General features: G+C 46.6%; 3 protein-coding genes across 5 annotated transcripts; 1 reads left to right on the plus strand and 2 right to left on the minus strand.

Moving 5' to 3' along the window:
* Positions 1 to 825: 825 nt before the first annotated feature.
* LOC120705989 (RING-H2 finger protein ATL64-like) lies at positions 826 to 2596 on the minus strand. Its single transcript, XM_039990549.1, has one exon. The coding sequence runs from the start codon at positions 2340 to 2342 to the stop codon at positions 1308 to 1310; it is 1035 nt and encodes a 344-aa protein (XP_039846483.1). The 5' UTR covers positions 2343 to 2596; the 3' UTR covers positions 826 to 1307.
* A 392-nt stretch (positions 2597 to 2988) lies between these two features.
* Positions 2989 to 7808, minus strand: LOC120705993 (probable bifunctional riboflavin biosynthesis protein RIBA 2, chloroplastic). Of its 3 annotated transcripts, XR_005688147.1 has the most exons (9): positions 7650 to 7774; positions 7354 to 7429; positions 6541 to 6937; positions 6237 to 6458; positions 5149 to 5474; positions 4593 to 4722; positions 4186 to 4482; positions 3569 to 3960; positions 2989 to 3178 (listed from the first exon to the last, which is right to left on the minus strand). XR_005688147.1 is itself a non-coding variant. In XM_039990563.1 (8 exons), exons 2-8 carry the CDS (start codon positions 7407 to 7409, stop codon positions 3733 to 3735), a joined length of 1656 nt encoding a protein of 551 aa, XP_039846497.1. In that variant the 5' UTR covers positions 7410 to 7429; positions 7650 to 7774; the 3' UTR covers positions 3536 to 3732. The 3 variants fall into 3 exon arrangements, 2 of the variants coding, with proteins under 2 accessions (XP_039846497.1, XP_039846502.1); XM_039990563.1 differs by lacking the exon at positions 2989 to 3178 and having other exon boundaries at positions 3536 to 3960; XM_039990568.1 differs by lacking the exon at positions 2989 to 3178 and having other exon boundaries at positions 3944 to 4092; positions 7650 to 7808.
* Positions 7809 to 9653: 1845 nt separating this feature from the next.
* LOC120656917 (ATP-dependent RNA helicase DEAH13-like) lies at positions 9654 to 10933 on the plus strand. Its single transcript, XM_039935151.1, has 6 exons — positions 9654 to 9919; positions 9999 to 10064; positions 10173 to 10241; positions 10329 to 10378; positions 10479 to 10539; positions 10625 to 10933. Exons 3-6 carry the CDS (start codon positions 10203 to 10205, stop codon positions 10703 to 10705), a joined length of 231 nt encoding a protein of 76 aa, XP_039791085.1. The 5' UTR covers positions 9654 to 9919; positions 9999 to 10064; positions 10173 to 10202; the 3' UTR covers positions 10706 to 10933.
* Positions 10934 to 11488: the final 555 nt, after the last annotated feature.

An 11488-nucleotide genomic window follows, 5' to 3' on the forward strand; every position in this document is an offset into this window, starting at 1 on the left:
TCTCATTCACTCCCGGAGCTACATGTTGGCAAAAGTGGTCGTGCCACCCCCCCCCCCCCCCACCCTCTTGTCCAAATGAAATCACATAGGTATATGCAAGTCTTGAAGGGCTATCTCCAGACTGGCAGAAGTTGTAGACCGCACTGCATCCCTATGAACGTTGAAAACTATCATTTCTAACTCCGCCACTGCATCCCCACTGCGTCTCTGCAAACGCTGAATTTTAGAGATTAGCATCCTACTAAAAATTCTTTTAACTTCAATAAATGATATGGTTAGAATTGTCTGGAAAGTAATTTCAAAAATATTGTGATGAAATATTTGCAAAAAAAATCATACTACAATTTCACTATCTATATTCAAGGAAAAGGATGCGTCTTCAACATCTCATCAGCCGCGCGGCCCGCTCTACATTGAAGCTCCAGGCCCAGCTACTTCCGTGACGCACAGCGACCGCGTACAATGTTTACTCGGCCCGGCATGCTGTTTGTGTCTTCTGTACTCCCTCCGTCAATGAAAACGTAAGAATTTCACAAGCGTAATTCTATAAATTGGATCTCAACTATCTACTTAATTAAGTGGTTAAATTTGATTTATATACCAAAGCTAACTGATGTAACCAACAATAAAGGTATGAGAATCTTTTTCACGCCACCACTAATCTATTTGAAAAAAAAAACTAGAATTGGACTTTTCATGGGACAGACAAAATTCTCTTTCAGTAGTAGGTGCCGAGGTAAACTAGAAGCATGTTACTTTCAGTACTTGAGATTGCGATTTATCATACGAGTAAAGGATTCCAGTAAATTTGTCCCAAACACAAGCTAGGAAATACGAATTTCAGTCAAAATGTCGTGAGCCTGCCGTACAAGATGGGGAAAAAAAGAAATCTAGATAGATAGCCCCGTATGAACAGATGGAATTTCAGTTAAAAATGACGGCACCAGGAACTTTCGGATTTGTATACAGCACTATCATGATTCATGAAGAGAGGTTTGGTTAAGACCAGGGATTACTCGAACACTTGAATGCACACAATCCAGGCATTCCTCAAAATCTTGCAAAGAACAAGCTGAACACCAAGATACAAAGTCTCGAAAAAACGAGACTGTACAAATGATTCTCCAGCGCGCGGTTCCTCTTCTGTGTCCGAAATGCAGAGTACGTAGTGCAGCCAACCCACTGCTCTGAACTTGCAAACTGTGCTGATCATGGCTACGAGCATTCAAGAACAGGCGTGATCTGGGTGGGCTCGGCAAAAGTTTCACCATTACGCAGCACGGCAGCAGATGGCGATCCCCGCGCCGTCACAATGGCAGAAGCGAGGTGCGCGCGCGGCAATGCCGCGAGAGCAGCGTCCACCGGCTGCCGGCGGACAGCGACCTCTTCATGGCGGCGCGGTTCAGACGGTCGGATCCTGCTGACACCTCGCAGCAAACAGCAACCCCTGTCCCCTGCTTCTCGCCACCGGCCTGCTCGTCTTCCTCGGCCGACGCTACCGGCGACGGCGAGTCCATGGAAGCCACCCGCCGGAACTGGAAGCTGCGCCCCCGTGGACCGGGGCGCCGGTGCGGTAGCTCCGACGGGATGCTCGGCTGGTCGCGCTGTTCGTCCCCGTGCTGACCCGGCTGCTCGTGTTCCGGGGCTCCGATGATCCCCGCGTCTTGTTCTTCCTGTTCGGCGGCGGCGCCGGCCGCGGCGCCGGGAGGCGTTGGTGGGTCGGGTTGCTCGGCAGCGGGGTCCGTCACGCTGGCGCGGCAGAGCGGGCAGCTGACGTGGGCGCGGAGCCAGGTGTCGATGCACTGGACGTGGAACGCGTGGGCGCACTTGGGGAGCAGCCGGAGGAGCTCACCGTCCTGGAACTCGCCGAGGCAGACGGTGCAGTCGGAGGCGCCGAGCGCGCCGCCGGCGCGGTACCGCGTGAGCGCGATGGACTCGATCGCCGCCTCGTCGAGCCCGACGGTCCGGATGTGCCACGCGTGGTGCACGACTTCCTCACCCGCGGGGTTGAGGCCGGCGCCGCCGTCGGGGGGCGCCGCCGCTGGGGCCAGGGCGGCCTCGAGAAGCGCCTCTCGCTGCCGCCGCCGCCACCGCCGCCTCCAGCGGCGGGCCAAGAAGAAGACGGAGAGGCAGAGGGCGAGGAAGGCTAGCACCGAGCCGGCGATGACGAGAGCGGTGACGAAGGTGCTCCTGCCGTGCGAGGCCGCAGAGGAGGAAGTAGGTGGTGGTGGTGGGTGAAGCGACGGGGGAGGGAGAAGCGGAGGAGGCGAGCATTCGTGCTTCGGGTCTGGTGGTCCGTCGCATGGATTGACGGGGAGGGGAGGATGATCGTCAGACGGCATCGAGGCGGTCGGTCTGGACCACGCCGGAGGACACGGTGGCTCCGGGGTGGCTCGCCGCAGCCGGAGCTGGAGGAGGAGAGGGGACGGGCACGCCGCGGTGGATGGGAAGGGAGCAGCTCGGTGAATTTCCTGGCTCGTTCGCGAGTCGGTCGCTGGCACTAACTAAACTAAACCGGGTACGCGGTGCCCGTGGAAAAACTCCGCCCGCGGGAACGCGCGGTAGCGTGACTTCGGCGGCCAGAGTCTGGACTGAGTGCGGCGTGACGGAGGCGGCGGCGGGCGTTTTCTGTTGGCGTCGAGCGAGGGCGAGGCAGCAGCGGTGACCGGCGTAGGCAGGCTGTGGCTGCGGCGGCAGGGAGTTGTTGCCTTGTTGGGCGTCGGCGACCGGCGGGCCACAGCCGACAGGGCAGACGGCTCTGCAGCCTCACACTCACACCCCTGCATGACGTTCACCTGACGTGGGAATGGAACAGGGCAAACCAGTTCCAACTGCAGCTTGTGGCTGCAAATTCTGTACAGTAATATGGTGAAAAGAGCTTGTGTGTGTGGATCATACTGAGCTTCAACGAACGAGTTTACAAGATCGCATAAATGAAAATGGTTAAAACCATTAGGGGTAACACATACGTCAGATGCCTCCAAGAACTACTACTCTTAACAAAGGCAGTATTGGTTTTGAACCTAAAAAAAATTCCCCAGACAACTGGATATCAGGTATACATGGGTTCGATTATGTACTGTCTCGAGGCTGTTACCATGTATTTACAGTGATAATATGATGGCAGCAGAGAATAACATGGGGCAGAAAACGAAAAAAAAGGGGGCCATTCTTATTAGGGAACGTATCTAGTGCAAACCAAAGATCTTGTACAAACCCGTACAAACCTACTAAAAAAAGTTTCAAAAATTTCTGGAAAAAATCATGAATATGCTTCTCAGCTTATCTCATCTATATACAAAATTTTATGGTCAAATTCATCTTACTCTAAAAGTTACAAAAAAGAAAAATTTTCTGACAACAATAATGGTTCAAATGCATCTCAAATTTGTCTTTTTTGTAACTTCTAGAGTAAGACGATTTTGACCATGAAATTGTATATATAGATGATGTAATCTGAGAAGCACATTCATGATTTTTTTCAAAAAAATTTGAAACTTTGTTTAGTAGGTTTGCACGGGTTTGCACAAGGTCCTTGGTTTGCACCAGATACGTTGCCTTCTTATTATTACCCATCTTTGAACCTACTGTTACAATACAATTGAAGAACAAATCAATCTATTGGAATATCTGGAAAGAGCTCATTTGGCAAACTCCACCAGAGAAGAATATGGCATCACCATATCACTGGCTGGAATGCCAATGGTGGGCTGGTGCCATTGCCTTGTTGGCTTAGTGCTTCTCTCCTGCGCTGTTGCTGTCATTTGCTTGGTTAGCCTGTCCATATACATGCCCCATCTTTGTTCTTTTGGTCTCCATGTACTTCCTATTCTCACTGGTTATTGGCGTCAGCAAGGGCACCCTGCCCGCAATGCTTAATCCGTAACCCTTGAGGCCGCTATACTTTGCAGGGTTATTGGTCATCAACTTCATTGAACGGACTCCTAGATCCCGTAATATCTACAGAGAAGCAATGAAGTGTCAGTACTGCTTAGTACATGATAAAAGTGAAACATGCATGAAATGTTCAATGTTTTTAAGTCGTTTGAAGTTGGAGCTGCCAAACTGTCTCTTTCATATGCCACAGCTTTCCTATATATTCAATGTGCAGAGTTTCACAAAAAAAAGGGGGACATTTATATGTCAACGGTTGGACAATAAACTTAGTGATAATTTCAGTCTTACCTGTGCACCAATCCCATATTCCCGTGAATCAACAGGAAGCCCTAGCTCCTCATTAGCTTCCACAGTGTCACGCCCGTCATCTTGCAAGTTGTAAGCACGGAGCTTGTGACCCAGACCAATACCCCTTCCTTCATGTCCACGAAGGTAAACTAATACACCCCTTCCAGCCTTCTCAATCATCTCCATTGACATGGCAAGCTGGTCACCACAATCGCACCTTGCAGATCCAAAAATGTCTCCAGTGAGGCACTCAGAGTGAACCCTCACCAAAATATCTTGACCATCACCAATCTCGCCCTGTTGGTCATTTAGGATGATTCATAGTTAGCTCAGGTGCTGTGCACACAACAATACCTCACACAAGCAAGTTCTACAGTGGTAATTAGTATTACAAAACAATGACTTACTTTCACCATTGCAATATGTTCAATTCCATCAATGACAGATCTGTAGCAATAGGCACGAACATTGCCCCATCTCAAAGGCAAGCGTGCAACAGAAGCACGTTCAATTAGCCTGTCCCTTTTCCTCCTATATCTGTAATACAGAAACTTCTGTTAACATACCAATCAATACCTCAAGAATCACTGGTAAGAGCACATAGAACATCGACGAAGCATTCACATAGGCAGCCATAGGGACTAATATAATCTTGTAGCCATATAAAGCATGTTGAATTAATACTTTAAAACTAGGGTAGAAAAATATATATGTCGACCCCTGCCTGAAAGCACTTTTAGATCCTTTTCTCTTTCTTCCTTTTTTGCCAGAAACCACTGTTCCAGCGTAATTATGAAAAAGGTTACCATATGTACATCAGACCAATAATTAACGAGAAAAATGTTAACCAGTAATCAAAGTAGCAATGACACATTGGCGTACATTATAGTTAGTTGCTGACTACTGTCTTACTGGCAAACTGGCAACATGTCAAACATCAGAAGCAGAAGTCTCTGCACTCACCTAATCAAGTCAGCAATAGATATAATCTTCAAATTCTCCCTTTCAGCAAACACACGAAGTTTTGGTAGGCGAGCCATGGAGCCATCTGCATCATCCACAATCTCACAAAGGACAGCAACAGGAGGTAATCCAGCCAGCATGGCAAGGTCAACAGAAGCCTCGGTGTGTCCAGCTCGTTTCAGAACACCTCCTTCTCTGTATTTCAAAGGGAAAATATGACCGGGGCGATTGAAGTCCTCAGGCTTAGAGTCAGGAGATGCAAGAGTCATGACTGTTTTTGCCCTGTCCTTGGCAGATACCCCAGTTGTTGTGCCCTCTTTCGCATCCTAAGAAGCAATAAATTCAGACATTTAGCTCAGTAGCGGACATATATGCACCTTTAGCTTACTAAACCTAAACTAAAGAATACAAAGTTATATCACTTTCAATATTCACTAGAATGTACCAGTTGTTGCAAACTCATTGTCAGAACAGAACAGTAAAGAAAGAGCAGACTATGTTTGACAGAACAGTAAACAACTCACTGTCTGAAAATTAAACTCATTGCTACAGAAGTAAGGTAGCAGGAACAGAGAAGTAAGACCTTAAAGAAACAGGTTCCAAGATAACAAAACCACAGACCAAAATGGAAATCAAATAACTAACAACCAGCAGTTCCAGAAATCGTGATATATAAACTATTCTGGCATAGTCGCTACTGTAATAAGCACAACCTTGCACATTTCATATATAGTTATTTAGTTAAGGAATAATGTTCTGACTTGAGCTTGTGATCAATGTGATGTGGCATAGAGCAGGAAGGAAATTTTGATTATTCACAACAATATAACTCATGAAGGCAAATTTTCATCAGTTAAATCTGTCAATTCCTAGGTACAAAAAAGATATATCCCTCAATCAGAACATGAGTGTTTCAGCATGTAATAAGTAGCAACGTGCTGTGTATGAGCTATTTGATAAGGAAACCAATCGACAAGATAACAACGCTACACGTACAGACTTCTGACAAGCAACAAAAAATGTCCCATAGCAACATGAAAAGTTAATACAATAGTGAGTGCAAGAGAATGATAATGAGACCATCATACCACTGTGACAGTGAAAGCAGTGCATAGCTTCTCCTCATTTTCTTTCCCAGTAACCATCAATGGAAGGTTCAGTCTTTCCAGATCTTCTTCTTTCATGCTGACACACACAATTCCAGTCCCATGCCTTACTATAAAAGCCATAGCCTCTGAGGTAACCAAGGAAGCAGCCATTATAAGGTCTCCTTCATTTTCCCTTGACTCGTCATCAACAACAATCACAAGCTTCAAGTATAAACCAGTGTTAGCAGAGCATAGATGGAGTGGAAGTACAAGATATCATAAGTAAATTTCAAGATGTACTAACTTTTCCTTGTCGTATATCCTCAATGGCATCTGCAATAGATGCAAAGCCCTCTGTCGGGCTATCCAAATCAAGTTCAGTGTCTGTGTCTTCATCTGCGAACTTGTCCGCAACACGTGCCAGATTAGCAGAGAGAATTTCTGGCGCAACCATGGAATCTGTCGGGAGTACAGGGTCAGCAACCGAATGGTCCTGGCCACGTACGGAAGTACTTCTTGGCAATAGCACGTCGCCGTTCCCAGAGGCACCACCAGCTGGATAGCCACCATCCCTTTTCAAGGATGATGATATTCTCAAGCCCACTGATTTTACTTTGGCATTATTTGAATTTGGAGTGAAGAGGTTGCAAACCGAGCCCTTTGTCTCCTTGGCGACACTGCACCCTTTCAAAAACCGCGCCCTGCATTGTCACAAACAGGAATTCAGAAACTAAAAAAACATTCTCAGCCACCAAATCTGCATTGCCTTATGAATGAACATTAAAAATTCTTGCAGCCATTTTTCTCCAGTTCAGTTCCAACTGCAATGCTTGCTCTTTTCACATAGCTGTTCCAACTACAAAAGGCGCGTTTTCTAATCCAATTTCAACTATGTTCTCCTGCTAGTTCATCAGTTACTCGGTTTACTAACAAGTCCACACAGATTGAGACAGGGCAATTATACCAGGCATATAAAAACGTGACCCTGTGTGTGGATCTCTATGATCCAAAGCAGAACAAATAAAAAAGGAAAACAACCGAGCCGGCGCAAACATGCGGGGGCAAAAAAAGCAATAGCACGCTTAGGGAGAGGGTCGCGCAGGCGAGAGCTTCTTACGGTTGGCGGGTGAGGGCAGCGGCGACGGAGGAAGACGGAGGCGCAAGCGCGGTCATGCTCCTTTTGATTAGACAACCTGCAATCAAATCAGAGCGCGCCGGATTAGGCAAGCAAGACATAGAACGGCCAAGCCGCTCGAATTTCAATCGCGAAACAGGGAGAGGGGGCAAGAAAAATAAAATAACGGGAATCCCCGCGGGAACGCGAGATCTGGTACATGGCAGACGACGATTCCTCGCGCCCAGAAGCTCAGAGGGCGGCGGAGAAGGAGCAGGCGAGGGGCGGGAATGGCTTACCGTTGACGCTGCTCAGGCGAAGCCTCCGGCGACGTCGGGGATCGGGGAGGAGAAGACTTGTTTGGGTTTTGGTTTTGGTTTGGTTGGGGGGATGATTAGGGACGGGGGTTTGGTGCGGCCGCGGGTGGAATAGGCGACGAGACGGAGCGGGTGAATTTTATAACGTGCGGCCACGGTCGCAGCAGCTTCCTCCCTGCCTCGTGCACGGCCGGAGCTTGGACTTGGGCACTGGGGACCAGCGGGTCGGGTCGACCATACACACCCGAAATTGCTAAACATTGGAGGGAGATTTGTGCCGGTTTTTTGGTTTAAGTTATAAGTTCCTTCACATTCTATGGTTAAACACCAATTAGAAGTACTAATATAGATTTACTACAAAACTAAGTCATGACTTAATCGCGAGATGAATCTATTAAGCCTAATTGATTCATAGTTTGATCACTAATTGATACAGTAACTATTCATTAATTGTGTATTAATTATATTTAATAGATTCATTTTTTTAGAAAAGGGAAACTTTATTATCGAGGTGATATCGGCTTGAAATGTTCCCGGCCTCTGCCCTAATGACACACAACCCTACAAAAAAAGTTTTTATAGAAGCCAAGGACATTAATAACTGTCAATCCTAAGACTAGACTGTCACCCATGCACCCAGGCAAAAAAGTTCTTGACCACCTGGACCAAAAAATGCGACGCCGCCACAAGGATGTCCTGTGAACAGGGCTGTTGTAGGATAGCCCATGTTCGTAACCAATGTGTAGTCGCGAAGATCACCTGCAGAAAAAGAATATTTTTTGTTATCAAATACCACTGCATTTCTGCAGTGCCAAACAGACCAGCAAAGGGCTGCAGCACCTACAAGGACAAGTGATTTGTAATTTTTTGGTATACCATTCAACCAGTTTTCAAACATATTAGATACACTACTTGGTTTAGGCAAACCCCAAACCACGTAGACCGAGGCCCATACTAACCGTGTAACGCGGCAATCAAAGAAAAGATGTTGTTTTGTCTCATTTTCATGACAAAAGCAGCATTATTGGCTCCCTTGCCAATTATGTCTTGTCGGGTTGTCTTTTGTAAGTATGACTCCTCGTTTTATGTACCATAGAAAGATTTTGATCTTGAGTGGGATTTTAAGTTTCCAAAACTTTTTTTTGTATTTGAGATATTCTGATATATTAGTCTGAGTTAATGTGATTTTACATAAAAACACCTATCTGGTCTAGATTCCATTTGAAATCATCCCGTTCGTGGTTAAGTGTAATATTAGTTAGACGTGCAGCAAGATTATTCCACATTACTAATTTGCTGCCAATTGGATCTCTTCGCCAAGATAGATTGGGGGTACTATTAATTCGCTAAGTACCTGAACTCAGTGCCTCAGCCACCGTATCCTATTTTTTGCGAACTATATTATGAAGTTGTGGGTATTGTTCGTGAAAGGATCTATTAATAGATTCATCTAGAGTCCTAATTGCAACTTATGCAATTAGTTATTATTAAATTGGCATCCGAGTATTCGAATTGACATCCAAATATTCGATATGACAACTACTTAAAAAACCAAACGAGGCCTAAAGCACGTTATCACATAGTACAGTATTGTGTTTCAGGCTTTCAGCACCTGGTTTCTATCCTAGACAAATTCCCAACAGTAGCATTCAGTACATGACTCTTGAAATATTAAATCTACAGTTATTGCAACCTGTATTTCACTGCCATATGCCCAACTTAGTAATTTCTCCTTACGTTTGAAATTATAAAAGATGCATATCATATTGTTACAACAAGACACATGCCATTTCTCGTTTATGTGTAGTATATACTCACATGGAAGTATCTTTTTAGGTGAATCTCATGACTCAAATTTGTGATGCAAAATTTGTGAGGCGCGGGGAATCGCAGCGCCACCCCCCCCCCCCCCCCCCCCCCCCAAAGGGAGGCGGCTGACGGCACGTTCATCGTCGACCTCCGACCGTGCACGCAGGGTACGTAGGGGCGGTGTCTGCACGGGCTGGCGTTGAGCCAGGGACGGCCGCCGCCGCTCGTCGTCTGTTCCCCCGCCCACAGGTAGCGGCTCGAGCACGCACAAGGGCCAGGCTTCGACAGCGCAACCGCACAGGGCTGCAGGAGGCTGGAGCACCGCCGCGCAGGGGGTAGGGTGCCGGGCTACACAGGGCCGCCTCCCACGTGCACTCGCACACAGGGCCGAGCAAGAAGCCAGCCTGCCTTCACACTGCTTTTCCTGCGAACGCTGGAACAAGGTAAGTTCAGTCTTCCGGCCGCCTGTGCTCTGATCGTGCCTTTGTGTGTGAGCTTTGTCTAAGATTGAGGCCTTTGCAGTGCAAGAATGGAGGATAGCAACGCCTGATTTTGCCCTGCAAGAGGAAGGGGCAGGGCAAATCCAAGGTAATGTCATCATGGCTTGGAGCCCGTTTATTAGCTTTCCTTTACAACTCCAGAACAACCCAATGTTATCATGTGCCTGTTTGAGCTTTGTAACCTCTGAATTGCCAGGATGGTAAGAAAGCTAAGGAGGACCCAAAGATGAGCAAGACTAAGCTAAAAAAGTTGCAGAAATTGGAGGTGCGCCTACTGCCTTACCTATTGGTTCCCCTTTTTTCGCTGTTATTGTTTGGCGTTTACATCTATTGCTGGTTTGGTTGCGTCCAGGAGGAGAGGCAAAAGAAGCTGCTGCAAGTTAAAAGCATCGAGATTTTGCAGTATGTGTCTGACCTTATTCTGTACAGAGCCACACATGTTTAGTTACTTGCTATAATACCTTTTCTGATGGCTGTGTACATCACTTATCTCGTGCGATAGGAAGCACAAGATCTCAGAAGATGCATATTCACTGTTGCATGCTTCAAGGACTATTGGTCAAGTGTGGTGGACCAACCTATGACCCTTAGAATTTTGTTATTTTACCAATATGCAAGTGCATTTCAAAGAACTCTATTATATTGCAGGTTGAGACTTTGGAAGAAAAACGTAGGCTGGTTTACAGTCTTGATATTGCAGCTGTCCAAGGCTGGTTTGGATATTCCTGAAGAACTTTCGCTATTCAAGAGAAGCAGTGACAAGAAAATTTCTGAAAACAGTGACATCGTGGAGCAAATTTTGCCAGCCAGGTTTGTTGAGCAAAGTGTGGATCCTTGTAGAGAATATAAGAATAACATGAAGAATGATTCAATGAAAGCTATGGAATGCCAACTAAAGATGGATGTTGAAGTAAGCATTCCAGAGCCAAAAATTGAGAAGCAACTACAAAATCAGTAGTCAATAGTTTTATGTAAAGTAATTGTGGAACAAAAAAAACATGTAAAGTAACCGAGCTCACGACAAGCCTCCGCGCTTCTACATGTTGAATAATTAAGCAATTGTCTGATTAAATTCCGAAATAAATAAATCATGAATTTAACTAGAATTAGCATGAACAACCCTATCATACTAATAACAAGATGCGGTAAACACATGATTAAACACTGAACTAAATAACAGCGTACGTACTGAGTGTTTGCCGTCGGGAAGACGAACGGCGCTGACGGGATGACGGCGGTTGTGCGAACGGAACGAAGCAGACGGCGTTGCAGACGTCGATATGCCGCAGCACCGGACTTGGACGGAGGACGAGCCGTGGCAAAGATCGCTGAGCAGTCGCGCCGGGCACTTCCCAAAAATCTTATTCGCTCTCTCCCAGTGCAGGATCCCAAAGGCAAAAGGTTCTGGAGACCTGCTCTCCCGTTCACCGGTGCACGCCGGCGCTCGGGATGAAGAAGACTACGGTGGCGGTGCAGCAATGAGAGGAGGCAAAACCCTAACTCAGATTAGAT

This window comes from Panicum virgatum, chromosome 1K (genome assembly GCF_016808335.1).
Source record: "Panicum virgatum strain AP13 chromosome 1K, P.virgatum_v5, whole genome shotgun sequence".
In the NCBI taxonomy this organism is placed as follows: domain Eukaryota; kingdom Viridiplantae; phylum Streptophyta; class Magnoliopsida; order Poales; family Poaceae; genus Panicum; species Panicum virgatum.

Coding starts and splice junctions, on each gene's coding strand:
- LOC120705989 (XM_039990549.1), bottom strand. CDS start 2,342: ATGCCGTCTGACGATCATCCTCCCCTCCCCGTCAATCCATGCGACGGA.
- LOC120705993 (XM_039990563.1), bottom strand. CDS start 7,409: ATGACCGCGCTTGCGCCTCCGTCTTCCTCCGTCGCCGCTGCCCTCACC. Junction 4,723..5,148: donor TCTATTGCTGACTTGATTAG/GTGAGTGCAGAG, acceptor TCTGTATTACAG/ATATAGGAGGAAAAGGGACA. Junction 3,961..4,185: donor AATATGGGATTGGTGCACAG/GTAAGACTGAAA, acceptor GCTTCTCTGTAG/ATATTACGGGATCTAGGAGT.
- LOC120656917 (XM_039935151.1), top strand. CDS start 10,203: ATGAGCAAGACTAAGCTAAAAAAGTTGCAGAAATTGGAG. Junction 10,242..10,328: donor AAAAGTTGCAGAAATTGGAG/GTGCGCCTACTG, acceptor GGTTGCGTCCAG/GAGGAGAGGCAAAAGAAGCT. Junction 10,379..10,478: donor AAAAGCATCGAGATTTTGCA/GTATGTGTCTGA, acceptor CTCGTGCGATAG/GAAGCACAAGATCTCAGAAG.